Source organism: Myotis daubentonii, chromosome 16 (assembly GCF_963259705.1).
Source record: "Myotis daubentonii chromosome 16, mMyoDau2.1, whole genome shotgun sequence".
NCBI lineage: Eukaryota > Metazoa > Chordata > Mammalia > Chiroptera > Vespertilionidae > Myotis > Myotis daubentonii.
This window is the reverse complement of record NC_081855.1, coordinates 25,518,075-25,536,407: the sequence shown is the minus strand read 5'-3', so window position 1 is coordinate 25,536,407 and position 18,333 is coordinate 25,518,075. Positions and strand designations below refer to the sequence as shown.

General features: G+C 48.2%; 2 protein-coding genes across 6 annotated transcripts; one reads left to right on the top strand and one right to left on the bottom strand.

The window, feature by feature from the left end:
- Nucleotides 1-3,017: 3,017 nt before the first annotated feature.
- TMEM97 (transmembrane protein 97) lies at nt 3,018-11,532 on the top strand. Its single transcript, XM_059669406.1, has 3 exons — nt 3,018-3,258; nt 9,163-9,307; nt 10,142-11,532. Exons 1-3 carry the CDS (start codon nt 3,130-3,132, stop codon nt 10,399-10,401), a joined length of 534 nt encoding a protein of 177 aa, XP_059525389.1. The 5' UTR covers nt 3,018-3,129; the 3' UTR covers nt 10,402-11,532.
- Nucleotides 11,458-18,020, bottom strand: IFT20 (intraflagellar transport 20). 5 transcript variants are annotated; one of them, XM_059669407.1, is made up of 6 exons: nt 17,858-18,019; nt 14,506-14,741; nt 14,219-14,347; nt 12,945-13,030; nt 12,277-12,380; nt 11,458-11,864 (listed from the first exon to the last, which is right to left on the bottom strand). In XM_059669407.1, exons 2-6 carry the CDS (start codon nt 14,579-14,581, stop codon nt 11,783-11,785), a joined length of 477 nt encoding a protein of 158 aa, XP_059525390.1. In that variant the 5' UTR covers nt 14,582-14,741; nt 17,858-18,019; the 3' UTR covers nt 11,458-11,782. The 5 variants fall into 5 exon arrangements, with proteins under 5 accessions (XP_059525390.1, XP_059525391.1, XP_059525393.1 ...); XM_059669408.1 differs by having other exon boundaries at nt 14,506-14,685; nt 17,858-18,010; XM_059669410.1 differs by having other exon boundaries at nt 14,506-14,541; nt 17,858-18,007.
- Between the last annotated feature and the right edge of the window lie 313 nt (nt 18,021-18,333).

Below are 18,333 nucleotides of genomic sequence, written 5' to 3'. Positions count from 1 at the left end.
TCTCACCTGCTGTAACTGACGCCTGGCTCCCCCGCTCCCCAAGGTCTCAGCTCCCGCCCAGCTCTCTCCTGGTCAGGCTGTTCATTTTCTCACACTCCACAAACTCAGGGTCGGGAGGTGGGGTCACCAGCCTCCCCGCTGACCACATCCACCCATTTCCCTTCCATTCTCTGAGGTTTGAGCCATACCTCAGCCCATGCCCACCTTCCTCCTGGTTACTCCCCTTACAGACCCAAGACTTTGACAAGGGGCTCACAGTCTTCCCTCCACCTAACTGCTACCACCACCCTCGGTGGCCTTTGCAGCCGATCAATCCCATACTCCAGGCTCTCTATCCCTTGATCTCATCTCCAAAGACCTTCCCTTCCCCTCTGTTTAGGTCATACCTTCCCATGGACAGAACCTCTTCCTGACCCCAGGAACTGAGACAGTGCACCTTCTTATCATCATCTCTCAACCTCCTGGCCCATTCACCAGTTACTCCCATCACACTACCACTGCTCCCTCAGCCTCACATCCATTCACTCTTCCACTTTCTCTCCACCAGCCCTTCTGGCCTCATGCCGCTCACTCCCTCTCCAGCTTGAACGGCATCTTGTGGGAGCACAGGTCCTCGGACGCTGGGTATTAGACGGAGACGTGAGAAGGCATATATAGGAGAGGCTTTATTGGAGATTAAGTAGCCATTGCCTCTACAGGAACCATGAGACAAAGTCGTTCTTGAAAGTAGTCCCACAAAAGCAGCCGCACAAGGCAGCCTAGGCCCTGGCTGGTCAGTGGCAACATATATACACGCTCACACAGAAGAGGCCTCATGCCAATGCATGACGCTCATGCTTCGTTAACATAAGCAGGTCACATCCTCACCTGCACGCATGCGTATGGCAAAGTGGCCTTGATCACCCAGCATACCCCGATTAGGGTTCCCACAATGCTCCATCTCTTCAGTCACTCTTTCAACTCCTCACAATCACCATTTCTTTCTGAGCTCCAACCTGCATGAGTCTAACAGGCTTTTTTTGAGCAGACCTCACAGTGGAGTAAAGCACACAGCTTAAGAGATTGAGGCCTCCGGATCAATGGCCACCCACCTCAGCTGGGCCCTCTACTCTGCCAACAGTTTCTCTGTCCTAGTCCTTATGGGGCCCACCCTGGGAGCACAGAGCTCCTCTGGCCGAACCCTAGCCCTTCCATTTTCTCCCGATCCTCAGGGGCCTAGAGCCACATTTCCTGCTCTCTTCCTCCTGTAGGAGCAACATCCTCCCACTCACCACCCTCCACCCCAGAAACTTCCAAAAACAACTAAACAAGAGAAAGTGCTCTAGTCCCCCTCATCTGCAGATAAATAAGCCCTCTTTCTTGAGCACATGTCCCTCCAGCTACTGCCCCACCTCCCTTCCCTTCAGAACCAGATACCAACACTCCCTGCCTCCATTTCCCTACTTCCTTACCCCTGGCCCTGCTGTCATCTAGCTCCTGCCTCCACCCTGCCACACCTGCTCTCACAGGGCCACCAGGGGGTACCATTCAGTGTTGCTCTGACACACTTGATCCTACCTCCGCCCCCCTGTTTCTGTAACATCATACTCCTGTTGTCCACCTGTATCTCAGCTCCCTCCTCCCATAAATCCTGAGTTTGGTGCTCCTCTAAGTTCTCTTACAGGCCCTCTGATCTCAGAACTTCAACTCCCAGCAAACCATAATGCTCATAAATCTACATCTCCAGACAGGCTCACAGGATGCACTCAGGTATTGCAGAGACTGCGTAATGTCAACATGGCCAGAACCAAATTATCTTCTTTTCAACTCACTTCTCCTCTGTGTCCCTCCTCTCCACGAAAGGCAGCCCCATCCATTCTGTCCCAGAGCAGACCTGGGCCCAGCATATAAACATCAATATTTGCTGAATGAATCAATGAATCCTTGAACCTCCCTCATTCTTCACCACCAATCACCAAGGCTTATCAACTTCACCTCTTTCTATAACCCTCTGCTTATTTTTATTTTATTTAAATATATATATATATATATATATATATATATATATATAATATTTTATTGATTTTTTATTTTTTTTTTGTTTTTTTTTTTTTTTTTTTTTTTAAATATATTTTATTGATTTTTTACAGAGAGGAAGGGAGAGAGATAGAGAGTTAGAAACATCGATGAGAGAGAAACATCGATCAGCTGCCTCCTGCACATCTCCTACTGTGGATGTGCCCACAACCCAGGTACATGCCCTTGACCGGAATCGAACCTGGCCCTGCAGTCCGCAGGCTGATGCTCTATCCACTGAGCCAAACCGGTTTCGGCTTATTTTTTTAAAAATATATTTTTATTGATTTCAGAGAGAAAGGGAAAGGGAGAGATAGAAACATCAATGATGAGAGAGAATCATGGATCGGCTGCCTCCTGCATGTCCCCCACTGGGGATCGAGCCCACAACCCGGGCATGTGCCCTTGACCAGAATCAAACCTGGGACCCTTCAGTCCGCAGGCCAACCCTCCATCCACTGAGCCAAACCAGCCAGGGCATCTCTGCGTATTTTTAGTTGAGACTGGCTGCCTCCTAGCGCCCGTTGGAAGGCTTCCAGGACCCCTCAACTTCGGCAGGACAGGGATCTTGCCCGGTGCTCACTCGCCCGGCCTGTGGATCACAGCGCACGGTCCTTACGGCCCTGCCAGGGACAGCCCCACGCACTGGGGCTCCATCTCCACAAACGCCCACGGCCCCGCACCCTGGAGGCGCTCTGCAAGCGCTGAACGGAGGGGATGAATAAATGGACTAACGAGCGACCGGGGACCACAGTGGGCAGCCGCCGCTGAGCCCCGCCGGCCACGCGGTGGGCGCCCGCCCTCCCCACCCCGCACGCCCCTCGGTCCACCCTCCGCTTGGCGGCCAGGAGCCCCGCCCCTGCCTGACTTCCCGACACGCTACATTCAGACTAGCCAATAGACGCGCGCTCCTGCTCAGCAGCCAATGGCAGCGTCCTGCGTAGCCCTCGGGAGGGGCGGGGCGAGCGGCCGGGCGCGGGTCCCGGGAGGGCGCGGGCTCGGCGCTCTTCCCACGTCGGCGGTCCTGGCGGCGAGCACTGCGCAGTCTTCGCTCCTCCGCGGCCCAACCAACGGATGATGGGGACCCCGAGTGCTCGGCGCGGTCTGGAGTGGCTGCTGGGGCTCTACTTCCTCTCCCACATCCCCATCACCCTGCTCTTCGACCTGCAGGCGGTGCTGCCGCGCGAACTCTACCCCGTCGAGGTGAGGGCGCCGGTCGGTCCCGGCCGCGGGTCGCCGAATGCGGGGCCTCCCTCCGCGCGCGGCGGCGGTGCCCGGCGCTCCCGCGACTCCTCTCCCCGCCCTCGGCCCCCGCGGCGGGGTTTCCGTTCTGTCTCCCCGGCCTTCCTGCCGGCGCTGCGGCCTGAACTTACTTTTCAGCCGGACCGACGTCTCCCTCGGGGTCCTCTTTGTCTCCCCCCGACCCTCCACAGGCGCGGGGGCAAACACTGTTCTTGCAAAAACAGCTATCCCCGGACGTGTTTAAAGGCTCGCACCACGCGGGTCACTTGTCAGTATTTGAGGGAAGCAGCGTGGATGAGTCAGTGTGTAAATCGTGCGTTGGATTTGTTTTAAAGTTGTGTTTCTTGGAAGAGTTTAAAATACCGTCTTATCCCAAAGAAATAATCCAAGTAGAATTAGATTCGTCAAAAGGGCATTTGCAGATAGTCATTCAAGATCAGAATCCAGCAACTTCAAAGGCTCAGCCATAGTGACGCCTTTTCCAATCGACCCTCTCCATTGGGATCACCTGAGTGGAAACAGGCGCAAAGCCTCATTTTCCTGGTTGGCGGAGAGTTTTCTTTACCCCAAACTTTGCTTCAATGCTTATTATTTCTCCAGACTTTTATTTTTCCACTTCTTTTCACGCCTGGACCTTGCGTAACTTTCTTCTGTGAGATCCCTGTCCTCGGTTCTGTGTGTCTGCAGTCTGTCCGTAGAACTGTGGGCAGGACTGACTTGTAAACCTTTGGGTTTGATTTTGCCTCTGTTTCTTCTTAAATGCTTGTTCTGTGCAGAGCAGCTTCTTAACCTGAGTCCGTGAACTCCTGGTGGCGTATGCAACATGTGTGTGCCTTGCGTTTTCTGAGAGGAGAATCTATAGCTTCCATCAACTTTTCCGGGGAGGAAGGGGGTGTCTGACCCTCCTCAAAAGGTCAGGAGCCATTTCTCAGCAGTGTACCCCCATTCCGTAATATTTCTTTGTTTACTTCTAGATCCAAGCATAACCGGGAAGTCCTCTGACCTATGTTTTCTTGGGAAAACCTTAGGGCAGTGATGGCGAACCTGTGACACGCAAACTCATTCTTTTGGTTGATTTTTCTTTGTTAAATGGCATTTAAATATATAAAATAAATATCAAAAATATAAATCTTTGTTTTACTATGGTTGCAAATATCAAAAAATTTCTATATGTGACACGGCACCAGAGTTAAGTTAGGGTTTTTCAAAATGCTGACACGACGAGCTCAAAAGGTTCGCCATCACTGCCTTAGGGAGTGTGTGACAGGAGCATGCAATGGACTCAGACTGGCGACTGGGTTATTCCAAGAAATGCTGGAGTGTCTTGGGCAAGTCCGGGCTCTGTAGCCTCAGTTGTCAAGTAGGAGAGTTGGGTTAAATTACAAGCTTAAGTATGCACAGAATGTATTAGTTTCACTTGTTGCTGCCATAACAGATTAACAAAATCAGTGGCTTAAAACAACCCAGACTTATTCTCTTGTATCTGGAGTCAGCATTCCAAACAAATCTTGCAGAGCTGGATCCTTCGGAAGGTCCTGGGAATCTGTTCCTTGCCTCTTCCAGTTTCTGGTGGCTGCCAGTGTTCCTTGGCTTGTGGCCACACACTCCAGTCTCGGCTCTGTCATCACTCTGCCTCCTTTCCTTCTAGTCCAATGTCCCTCTGCCCTACATGTGGATTGCCTTTAGGGCCCACCAGATAACCCAGGGTAATCTTCCTGTCTCAAGATCTTTAATTTAATCATGTCGACAAACTCTCTTTTGCCAAGGAAGGGTACATTCACAGGGATCAGGAGGTGGATATTTTGGGGGGCCATTCAGCCTACCACACAGACCTAAACAGCACATACTCTTTCCAAACAGGGTGTCCATGCTCTGCATTAGCCTTAGTTGCCTTGAAGAAAGGAGAGCCACGTCTGTGGTTGTCAAAGTCTGTGGCCCACAAAATTCAGGCAGGCTGCCTATTTGAAATCTGTAATGTTATGAGTCCTCTTAATATTGGACAAATATGTTACTCCAGGTTATTCCAGACTTAACAGCTGTTAGTTTCTGTATCCTTTCTGAGTGTGCCATTCCACAAGTCCTTGCTCACCACTCACAAAATACAATTAAAATATGTCTAGCATAGCCCCATTTAAATTTATATATTGGATGGGGTAAAGTTTTCTCAGCTTTATTTAATGTTGACTTAATATAAAAGGTCAAGGGCCAATGTAGGCAGGATCTGGCCAGAAACCCTGTGTGTGTGTGTGTGTGTGTGTGTGTGTGTGTGTGTGTGTGTGTGTGTGTGACTGAGTGTGTGATGCTGTTTTAAAGGCATTAGAAACGGGCGTCCTGGCTTGGAAGGCCTGTGTCTCTAGTCATTTTGTTACTCTGGGGTGGGGAATGATAGTTTTGTTGCTTCTCTTTGTGGAAAATAATAGAAGCTTTGAGTTATTCTCAAATTCTCTTTGAAAATATGCCAAAATTTAACATTTGTTGCTTTTCCTCAAGTAGAATTTTTTCCCTAGAACTTAAAAGCCCACATAATGTTTGGGCTAAAAAATCTTTCTTGGTTTGAACCAGCCCAGCACTTAGAAAAACTATTATGAAACAGTAAGAATTTACTTTGGATTAGAACAGCAATTTTCAACCTGTGTGCCACAAGAATTTTTAAAATATGCAATTCTTGACTTTTTAGTCAGGGACACGGGCCTCTTTTCCCTTGGATTGTCAGATTTAAAAAATGACAACAGCCAACACAACAATAGCTCTCCAGTGTGAGTGAATCAAAATTAGACTTTTTTTTTTTTTGTCAGATTGACAAACGATATCTTTTTTTTGGTGTGCCTTGGAATTTCAGTCATTAGTTTATGTGTGCCATGAGATGAAAAAGATTGAAAATCACTAGATTAGAACATGGAGAGGATGGGAAGCATCTTATAGTATCATTTGCAGCTGGGTGGTATTGCTTCTGTTAAAATAAGGAAAAACAGGTGAGCAGTCAGTCTAAGATCTCATTCTAAGTTAGAGAAGTACAAATTGTTCAGCAGCTCCTGGTTGAGAATCCCATGTGCGCAGGCCAGGTAAATGTTTTTTTTTTTATATATATATATTTTATTGATTTTTTACAGAGAGGAAGGGAGAGAGATAGAGAGTCAGAAACATCGATGAGAGAGAAGCATCGATCAGCTGCCTCCTGCACATCTCCCACTGGGGATATGCCCGCAACCCAGGTACATGCCCTTGACCGGAATCGAACCTGGGACCTCTCAGTCCGCAGGCCGACGCTCTATCCACTGAGCCAAACCGGTTTCGGCAGGTAAATGTTTTTAATGGATAACAATGTTGAGTGAAGTGTGACAGATATATAAATGGAAACAGTTTTATTATTACCTTTTGGGGCGTCTTATTACCTAATAAGAATAGTTCTTATTAATGGCCATTTGCACGCTGAGATGTTAACAGGATTAAACTTGAACATCTCCAGATATGTATTAATTACAATCAAATAACCTTTCTGTGCTAGCCATTGTTCTAAAGACTGTATGTCTCAACTCACTTTATTTTACCAGCAGTGAGGTCGGTACTGTAACTGGGAAACAAACATAGTGGGATTAAGTGCTTGTTGCAGAGCCAGCACTCAGGTCCATGCTCTTCACCCTGCCTTCCCCCAGCCCTCCTCCTGGCGTCACGTGGCTGTTAGGTGACTACGGGCAGGTGGTTGTGTTCTAATTGGTTCCGAGAGCTGAGTGATTATTTGAAATTTTGCTAATCCCATCCTGCAGCCCTTAGAAATTACAGTACTGTACAAATCTGCCTGGATTTATGAGATCGGTAGATCTGAGAGATTGTATACAAATGGAATGGAAAATGAAGTTCAGATGAACCAGAATGTCTTTTAAATTCTGCAGTAAATCTTTTAAAGCTTTTTTTCTAAGTAAATCTGGAAAGCAAAGAAAATCTTCAAAAACTCAATCCAACTTGCTTGTTTATTTTACTTATTTTTAAAGCATAGGGTTTTTTAAAAATACACTTTTGATTTCAGAGAGAAAGACAGGGAGAGAGAGAGAAACATCAATGATGAGAGAGAATCATTGATTTGCTGCCTCCTGCACGCCCCTACTGGGGATTTAGCCCAAAACCTGGGCATGTGCCCTTGACCGGAATCGAACCTGGGACCCTTCAGTTGCAGGCTGACGCCCTATCCACTGAGCCAAACCAGCTAGGACCCAAGTTGCTTGTTTTACAGGCAAGGAAATAGAACCCAGGAGAGGTGCAGTGACCTAACCTGTTCGTGAACGTTTTCTACTGCATTACTATCCTGAAAAGTGCTCAGGAGGAAGCCACGGGTATTGCTGCGAATTTAAATTTCAAGTCAAGTACACATTAAGAGATCACTTGGTCAATAAATTGGTCATCTAGACAGAGCCTGTCTTGTTTTTAAAATATATTTTTTAATTGATTTCAGAGAGAGGAAGGGAGAGGGAGAGAAACATCGATGGGCTGCCTCCTGCATGTTTCCTACTGGGGATCGAGCCCGAAATCCAGGCATGTGCCCTGACCTGGACTGCAGCCGGCAGCCTGGTGCGTGGGAGTATATGCTCCACCAGCTGAGCCACACAGCCCGGTTAATGTGCTAACAGAATATTTGTCTTTGGATATTTGCTTAAAGCTCACTCACAGCAATGAGACCCTGATTTAACAATAGTGAGCCTTTATCTTCTGACTAAAAATTAACAGGAATATCTTTAGATTTTCCATTGTAAGCTAAATTCTTACTTGGGAAGTTGCCTTTATTTATTAATATAAATACATATTTGGCTTTGATGGCAGGTGTGTTGAAACCATGCCATTTCCAGGAGGTTAAATGCAACAGACTTATGTGGAGAGCCCGGGGCCTTGCAGGGCTCCTTAAAAAGCACAGAATGGGCAGCCTTGAGCCCTCTTTTCTCTGCCTGTAGCCAAGTCAGCATGGATCTGTATCTTCTTATTTGACAGCATAATTATGAGGGTGGGGCCCGAGCTAGAACGAAGACTGCTACTCAGGCTTTGACATAGCCTAGAAGCTATATAGTTTGTGGTTTGGAGCAGTGTTTGTTCTTCTACAAATATCCTACTGGTTTCCTAAAAGAAAAAACTAGAGTCAAGGACAATTTGGCTTGACCTACGTGGCTCAGTGGTTGAGCGTCGACCTATGAACCAGGAGGTCTGGGTTCAATTCCTGTCAGGGCACGTGCCCTGGTTGTGGGCCCGATCCCCAGTAGGGGGCGTGCAGGAGGCAGCCGATCAGTGATTTTCATCATTGATGTTTCTATCTCTCCCTCTCCCTTCCTCTCTGAAATCAATAAAAATATATTTTAGGGGGTGGGGGGAGGAACGACAATTTTAAATTGTCTAAAGTTGCGTCCTCACAGAGGTTCGATTTACCGCCTTTCCATCACTGCCCCCTCCCCAGTCAGATTCAGTTCATTTCTGTAGTTGAGGATATCTGGCCCTCAGAGCTCGGCATGCAGTTGCTGTTGTGAAAGGGCAGGTGTCAGGATGGCTTTTGCAGTCCTTTACATGGAATGATACTGTTGGCAGACATGTCACGTTTGTGTTCATTCGGCAAACTGAGTGCCAGATACTGCTTTTGACAGAGGGCCACACACCTGGGTAAGTGTTGCCATGGAGTCACACACAGAGGCTGGTGGCACAAAGGGGCTGCAGGAGCTGAGGAAAACTTCTTGGAGAAGCTAACATTTGGGTTAGAGCTAGTGAGCTTTTCATTAAATGACCCCTAGGCTGTATCAGTCAGTGGTTGTGCCATCTGCTGCCAAGGGGGTTGGAGCTGCTGCGCCTCCCCCGCCAGGTGGCTGTATTCATTGTGATCTTCATCTTTTGCAGTTGAGGAACCTGCTGAAGTGGTACGCTAAGGAATTCAAAGACCCTCTGCTGCAGGACCCCCCAGTGTGGTTTAAATCCTTCCTGTTTTGCGAGCTTGTGTTTCAGCTGCCTTTCTTTCCCATTGCAACATATGCCTTCTTCAAAGGTTGGTGAATGGTGGGGAAATCCCATTCCTGCTCAAATCAGGTCCCAGAAATCTTTGGGAAAGTATCTTCAAAGGGGAGAGGAGGGGCCCCTGTGGTTGTGTGAGGGGTGGAGGATGTGGTGGGACGGCCAGGATGGCTCCTATAAAGGGACATCATGTGGCTCAGGCTAATGTCTGTGGTCGGCTGGGCTGCATAACTGCTCAGCCAACTGGACATCTCACACACGCGAAACTTGAGGCTCCTTAAAGTTTGAACTTGTTGCTTTTTCTTTATCACTGGGTTTCATTTTTCTGTTTTAGGTAGTATCATGCTGGCTTATAAATAGTAGCATCAAGCTAATTCTGAAGGGTTAACTTCTTTTTAAAAAATGATTCTTACAGTGTCCCCATATGTCTGATGCTGTTATAAAGAAAGTAGTCATACCGACATATGTGGTAACTAAGCTTGTAGAGCTTATCTCCCACTGCAACTCCCACTCCATCTCTGGGCAGAATCTACTGATCTTCTCACCTACATGTACTATAATTACTTAACAAACATGTTGCTGTCAGCCCCCCCCCCCCCCACACACACACACTTCAGACCAAACAGGTTTAACTTTTACTGCCCTAGAGTTTTCCTGAATTAAATTCCAATTCCAACCCTGGCTCTTTGGAAAATTTGCACATTTAGGCAGCATTATAACACATCTGGTTTTCCATTTGTTTCCACTTGGTAAAGGGGGTAGAATGGTTCGGCTGAAAGGAGCAGTCAGAGGTGTCCTGGGGCGTGTCATGGGCATCCCTGGAGTCATGGGCAGACCTAACGCTGATCTCTCTCCCCGACGACTGCAGGAGGCTGCAAGTGGATTCGCACCGCCGCCATCGTCTACGCAGCCCACACCATGACAACCCTGATTCCAATTCTCTGCACGTTTCTATTGGAGGATTTCTCTAAAGCCAGTGGTTTCAAAGGACAAGGGCCTAAGACTTTACGTGAACGCTTAACCCTCGTATCTGTCTATGCCCCTTACTTCCTCATCCCTCTTATGCTTCTGCTTTTCATGTTGCGGAGCCCCTACTACAAATATGAGGAGAAAAGAAAGAAAAAATGAGAACTACACAAGGAAAAGTGCTCAGAACCCATGTCTTCAGTAGCATTTGAAACACACCAGCAGCAGGAGCCATAAACTCACCTTCCACGGGCACTGGCACAGACCGTCACCTGAGGACGGGCCGCGTTCACCATGTGCCCACGCTCCACTGCAGAATTACCAAAAACAGGACCAGACCAGAAATGGATAAACCTCTACGAAACATACCCTGCTTGGCATTTTCATGAGTTATTTGATCTCAATATGCATGTGACTAAACCCTTGACTCAAGATTCTCTACAGCAAATCCCTATTCAGCAAAATGAGTAGTATGATGTTTCAGGCCATTTTTAAGTTTCAAATTATGCCTCTTCAATATTCATTAGAAACTATGTTGTCTTCTTGCCTGCACCCCTGGTGGGGAGAGGAGAGAACACAGTCTGCCAGAGGCGTAAGGCTCAGCCCTGGCTGACTTTCAGGCAGATGTGGGTTAAACCAGAAGGTGCTCTGTTTCTGTTTTAAACAGCTCATCCCAGAAGGAGAGATTTTTTTAAGTCTCCTTGTTTATCTTCTTTCCAAACTTTAGTCCTGTCTTTTTACAGACCACCAGACAGGAGTCACTACTCTGAGGTCTGGTGTCTCAAACCTGACCTGGAAGTGTGCTGCCTTCTGGATAACTACATTCTTCCTAATAGTTTAATCATTCCTCCCCATGTTTGTCTCAGTCAAATGGGGGGACAGCTGGGCATAACATGTCCACTGTATGCATCTAGGGTCTCTTCATGTTAATACCTGTGTTACATTAGCTTTCTCTAAGTTCATACTCAAAGCTAACTTAAAAAAAAGAAAGATTTATGAACACATGGACAACAGAAGAAATTGGTTCCAGTCGATTCCCTCTTGCCTGTTCTGCTCACAAGCCATATTACTCTAATTATTGGGAGTATCCTCTGACTCGTGTCCAGTCCAAATAAAGGTAGCTGCTGGCCATTGCCTGGTTTGTTTTGTGGACAAGGGGCTGGAGAGTCCAAGGTTCTCTTACAAGTGATTAAGTGTACCAGGAAAAGAGGTAGATAAGCCATTTAAAAACAATAATTTATTGCTTTTTTTCTCCAAAGCTTTGTGAATTTACAAAAAAAAAAATCAATCAAAGTTTACAGACTGCTTATTTCAGACTAAGAATGCAAGAGGTGAGAACCTGGGCCACCACGGTCACGGGGTATCTACCAGACATGCACTGGCATCTGAAACAAGCCCTCCGCCCCACATTTGTTTTATTGCCTTCAGAGACGATGCCTCCTTCACACACCATCTCACATGATATACTTGGGTCATTAGTCACTGGAATGGTACAGAGGTTTTTTTGTTTTTCTACCCTCCTGCTATACAAGAAATTTTCAGTTCATTTCTGAAAAATAAATTGGTCAATAAATTCATTTTGTTCTGCTTCTACTTTACACAAAGCTTCATATTCAACCCGATACCTGAAAAACAAAATTGTTAGAAGCCCTAAAAATGGATGAAATAAACTATGGACTAATTCTTCTAGAGAAGAATATAGGTGACTTAAATGATTCCAAGAAACAGTGTTAAATGAAGTTAGGGCAAGAGAAAAGACTAGATGTGCAGAGCCCTGCACAGGGCCACCATGAGAAACCTTCTGCCCTTAGAGGGCCTTCCGCCAGCCACCTTTGCCCACTATCTACCTGAGTTCACGCTCTCAAACTACTACAGGTGATTTGATATTAATGTTTTCCATCAAATTTTATTTTTAAAACTTTCAAATAGGATGGCAAGTGAGTCACTATTTCTGGGAGGAAAATGAATAAGGATAAGAGGTGACGTTCAGGAGCAGAACTGCAGAGGAGTAAAGCCCCTCTTTACTTAACGTCTTACCTTTCCAGCTGCATTTTCTTCTCCGCTATCAGTGCCTGGAGCTGCTGCTGTTGGGCTTCTCTCTGCTTGGCTATAGATTTGAGCAAATTGCGAGCACCAATGGCCTAGAAGAAGGTCATGGCTTCATTCAAACCATCTTCAGCGTTAAGTCCTCGACTGGGTAAGCACCCCTGGGGGCTACCTCACTGCCCAGAAGGGAAAAGAAGGTTGAACCCCAGAGCTTTGGGAAAAAGGATTAACCTCAGGATTCCAAAGTTAGAACTGGCCTAGAGCTCTGAGGCAGATCATGGAGTATCCCCAGGGTCTGGAACATTTCGTGCTCTTTACCAAGTCATCTATACTCTGCACATCTTCATTTATAAGATGATAAAACCATCTATTTCAGTGACGTGACAAAGGAAATAATGTCAAAGTGTACTGGCATATAAGAATTCAAAGTAGGTTAACTGGACCAGGAATTGTTTTTAAAAAACAGGTATAATTGACATGTGATATTTTAGGTGTACAACATGAGTTGATACTTGTATAGGAAATGTTATTTAAAATCTTGTTTTATTAAAAGAACATCCTCCTCAACACACACACACAAAGTCAAGAAGGCAGAAGATGACAGGCTAGTGAACGAGGATCCCAGGCCAAGATTGAGATAAAGTGCATGCTGATCTTACCTTCATCTTCTCATTTTCTGCTTCTTTTGCAAGTTGGTCAACAAGCTCAAGTAAACCACCAACTATTTTCTGAAATTGGCCAATTTCTTTGGGGGAAAGAAGAAAACGTTTTTATTTCCTCGGTGTCATCACTCTCCCTCAGTGCTCCCTTTCAGTGGGAGGGAAGGACTGACTGCCCTGCTAATTTGCACCCAAACAGTTTGGTGCCTGCTGGTCTAAAGTCTGCCCCCCTTGGTCTGGACCTAGAGACGACTGGCCGCATCCAGAGCTAGACTGGGGAGTATCTGGACTTTGAGCCCCCACGACCAGCTAGCTGCTGTTACCTCAGGCTATGAAGGCCCTGGCGGACCTATTCTATGGGTGGACCCCCTCCTGCCGTGTCGCCCCCCCACCCCCCAGAAGGTACAAAGGGCCACATTCATGAAAGGACTGCCTCAGGACAGGAAGCTGCCTCTTGTAGCCACAGATATGCTAGATTTCAGTTGATGGTGGGGCTATCCACTGTGACCACAGCTAATAAAGAGCTCAAAGCATTTAAGTGCCTAATCTCCCATTCCCTTTTTCTCAATATCCTTGGGTGTGGTGGAACCCCCACTCCTGAGGAGTAAGCTAAGGCCCAAGAAGATGGGACATTCTCAGCATCCAGAAGGCTGGCAATAGAACTCATGCTACCTTCACCAGGTGAGCTCTCCACAGCCTACAGTCCCCGAAGGCTCGGAAATCCCTGCTCTAGCTAGACCTGCTCTTTATTCGCACCACTGGTCTTGCTTGGCTGCCAGGACAGGAGGTGTTCTGGGTATCTCCTGTTAAAAGATGTTTTCATGGGGTCTGTTGAGCTGCTTCTAGGGACTCCAGTTAATCAACTTTTACTCCCAATACAGACAAGCCCACTATTGATTTCTTGATTTCCCAAGAAATGAAGTCACCAGTACATAACTCTATTTCCCACTCCCAAATCATAGTTCTGCTCCCATGAAGTTTAAGGTTTCTGAGAGCAAAAAAATCAAAGATGGCGTATCTCAAAACACACCCTCCTCTCAGCACTTCAGCGTCTGCTTTGACTGGTGTTCCCTGTGGGACTACATGAGAGCATAAGGAGAGGCAGGTAGATAAGGTGGGTGGCACATGGGAATTCATAAAGGTCAGGGTCAACCTTTAGGGAGCCAGCAGCTCCATTCTGGCTGGGCCAAGAGCAACAGCCGGGAGGCAGGGATGGGGCACAGTTGGAATAATTCAAAGCTGAGTAGCAACATGTCTCCCCAAATGACACTCACTGTCCACGAAGTCCTTGCACTCTTCCTTGAGCTCTGTGGTCTGCTGGCTGACCTCTGGGTCCAACACCCGCAGCTTGTTCAGTTCGTCGAAGTGCAACCCAGCTTCACCCAGGATGTCCTTGGCCATCGCTGTGAAGAAACCAACCCCAATCCATGATCACTTCCCAGCCATCCAGAGAGAGGCCTGCTTCCAGCCCAGCCCCACTCCTGCCCCAGATACCAATGCCAAAACCCCAGCTGTTCCAATGACTCCCCCGTCCCTCTGCCTCCACCTCTCTAAGCCTCACCTGTTTCCCTTCCAGGTTCTCTAGAGAAGATCTGCTCTGAAGGAGTGATAGTAGCAGCCAGGAGGAGATGTGTCATAGGATCAAGGGTCAGGAAAGAATAAAGTCCAGTTGCTTGTCACAGGCATCGTTCATTCAACACATATTTCTTGAGTGCCTACTACATGCCAACATCGCTAGATGCTGGGGGTACAAAGATGAGTGCAACATGGTACCCGCCCTGGAGGAGCACAGTTTAGCTGGAGGAAGACAGACACGTAAACTGAAAAATTATACTGTGTTAAGTGCTTTTACAGAAATATCACTAAAGCACTAGAGAACAGTTAACTTGGCCTGAGGAAGTTCACATTTGAATTAAGTTGTTAGCCATAAGCATATTTATTTATCCCCAATTATATACCCAAAAGGACACGAAAAGCTTTTCAAATGCAGAACTGCAACAACACAAAAAGCAAGTGAAGAGAAAGTCTGGATGAATTACAAATCAGGGTTAAAAAAATACGCCAGGAGTAAGCATATTGCCCACAGTGTATGCCAGGGGTACTGTGCGCCTGCCTGAACCGGGACCCCGAGTTGGGTCAGTCTCTTTCAAACAGAAAACACAGAGTAAGGAAGTCAGGGCAGGCATTCCAAGCAGAGAACAGCATGAACAACAGCCTGACGTCACTGGAAGGCCTAGAAGATGAAAGGACAGAGGGTGGAGCTGGGAAGGTCAGAAGGAGCCAGATCAGAGAGACCCTGTGTGCCAAGCTGAAGAGTTTGGGGTTCTTCTGTCGGCAAGAGAACCAGCACAGACATGTCCCTTCCCAGGCCACCTTGCATTCCTGGTCTAAAGGATGCCTCAGTTCTTGGAAAGAAACACTGAAACCTCACCCTCATTCTGGCTTTAAAATAACACAAAAAACAAAGAACACATACCTGTCTAGAAAGGAAGGCGATGCTATTCAGGACTAGCCATTGGCCGCCATACCAATTCCAAAACCCCAGGTGTTCCAAAGGCTACCACCACCTGGCCCCGCACCAGCCCTCCCTCTGCTCCCACCTCCTCCAACCCACCCACCCCCCTCCCAATTTCCTTAGAGAAGTTCTGTTCTGAATGGGGTGATTCTGGGACTGACTGCCCAGACCACGTGTACCATTAGAAGATCAATGGTTTAAAAAGCTGGGGTGGCCAAGTTGGTTGGGCATCGCCCATGTGCCTGGGGGTGGCCAGTTGGATTCCCAGTCAGGGCACATGCCCGGGTGGCATGCTCCATCCCGAGTAGAGGGTGTGTGGGAGGCAGTCAATCAATGTTTCGTCTCACAAGGTTTCTCTCTCTCTCCCTCCAAAAAGTCAATAAAATCTTAAGAAAAAAAAGGGGGGGGGGGATTAAGTCCCACCATTGCCAGAACTGATTTTCAAGAGGACCAGAAATCCAGATTTACATATGGAATCTGATTTTTAAAGGAAAGTATCTAATTCAAAAATTCAAAGTAAGGAACGGAACACATCCACAGCTGTGTGGGCCAACTAATGCATGTCCACAGGTTGTCCGTGTATGACTGGGGCCCAGACTGTGGCCTCCCTGGAGTCCACTCAGGTAGGCTGGCGAGCATCTTCCTTTTGAAACAGTTTAACCATCCAGAGCTTCCTTATGATCAGGTTTTTGTTTTTTTGATGTTTTTATTGATTTCAGAGAGGAAGGGACAGGGAGAGACAGACAGAAACATGAACGACGAGAGAGAATCACTGATTGGCTGCCTCCTGCACGCCCCCCACTGGGGATGGAGCCCGCAACCCCCGCATGTGTCCTGACCCGAATCCAACCTGACCTCCTGGTTCATGGGTCAACGGTCAACCACTGAGCCACACCAACTCTGCTGATCAGGCTTTTAAAAAATATTTGTTCATATTTTTTAATATCCTACTTGTTACATTTACACATATAGTCTGAGTACTTAACACCTACCGGGGGATTAACCAGATCAACTACTCTAGAAAGTTCCAAGTAACCTGCGGTAGCAAACATCTGCGTCAACTTTTGCCCCCTTCCCTGAGAGCACGAATTTATTCAGAGACACCTACTGGCCCCTGCCCAGGAGACGGAATAGTGAAGAAACTGCTTTCATGCTATAGCTCCCGAGCTCTGGACGAAGAGTAGACAGATCATCACAAATGATGGTAACAGTATGAGAGGCCCAGGGTGCCAGGGGACGTGGCGGCGGCGGCGGCACATGCTTCTTATGGGGGTGGGGGTGTCACAAAAGCCTTCTGCAGAAGGGACATTGAAGCTGAGACCCAAGAGATGCCCCAAAGTTTGTCAAGTGAAGGGGGGAGGCGGCATTCCCGGCAGAGGGGAAAGCACGTGTGAAGATCCCGAAGCTGGGACACATTAAACACATCCCAACAACTGGACGAGAGGGGGCGCGGGACAGGAGGCCACTGGGGAAGGGCTCTGAAAGCTGCAGGAATGGCCCTGGGTTTTATCAGAGGCTTCATGAGCAGCCAGTGGGTTCTCAACAGAGTGGCATGGTCAGATCTGCCTTTAGAGAGGCCACCGTGACCCAGGACGGAGGCTGGGCTGGAGGACACGAGGGTGGGAGTTCATCACGGTAACCCCAGCATCCAGCGTGGGGCCTGCACATAACCGGCACTCAGCAACTGTGGAATGAAAGACTGTGAGAACAGAGCAGGTGATTACAGTCCCCGAGGCTGGGAGCTGCAGAAAAGTGTTCCGATTTGAGCTGTCTCGTAAGTCGAGTTGTTAGGACTGAGTAAGAGTGACTGAATGTAGCAGGGGCTTCGGGGATGAGGGAAGGAAAGAGTCAGACAAGATCCCCGTGTTTCTGGCTTGAGACAACTGTAGGGCTGAATGCGATGGGTAAGACCGGAGAAGGGGTGAAGGGAGAGGGTTCACAGCTGACTACCCGGTCTCTCCCAACTCCCACCGCTCGCGAGGCTGAGCCTCTGAGCAACACCGGGCGCAAGAGCCGGGCTGAGCCCCCCGGGGGGAGGGCGGCGACACGCTTCCCGCCCCCGGCTCCCCCAGGTCCATGCCAGGCACCGCGAGGAAGCTCATCCATGGGGCACAGGCAAAGGGCACTGGGCAGAAAGTCAGAAAGGTCTGGGTGGTGGAACTGGCTGTCTTCACTATGCAAACTCCTTGGACTTATCTGAGCCAGTTTTCCCACAAGGCTGTTGTGAGCACCCGCGCGTAAAGCTGCCGGCCCACGCGCGTGTAATACGGCTCCCAAAGACTTGGGCGGAATTCCCACGTTTCTTTCCGCCTGGGACGGTCTTTCCTCGAGGCGAGGGCCTGTCGGATTTATCTCGCCCCGGGTCCGCCCACGTCTCCCGACCGGAGTCACGGCCTACCTTCCGACCCTGCGGCGGCGGCGGCGCGCGGCAGCCCAGGCTGAGGTTGGCAGAGAGCTTCTCTCTCGATCCGCCGCAGCCGTACCTGGCCCGCCAGCCTCAGCCGCTGCCACGGCTACAGGACCTGTGTACGCATAACGTCACTACTTGACACCGGAAGCATTTACCCCGCCTGACCCGCAGAGCCTGCTGGGAAACAGAGGCCCGAGAAGTAGGACCGCTGCCTACAAGATCCAGAGGCCTTTGCACCGGAAAGTCTTCCGGAAGTAGTTGTGGACTCTCCAGGGACTATTCTCGACGTGGTTCTCAACCTTCCTAATGCCCGGACCCTTTAATACAGTTCCTCGTGTTGTGATGACTCCCCAACCATAAAATTATTTTTGTTGCTACTTCATAACTGTAATGTTGCTAATGTTATAAGTCGTAATGTAAATATCTGATATGCCATATGTGTTTTCTGATGTTTGCGACCCACA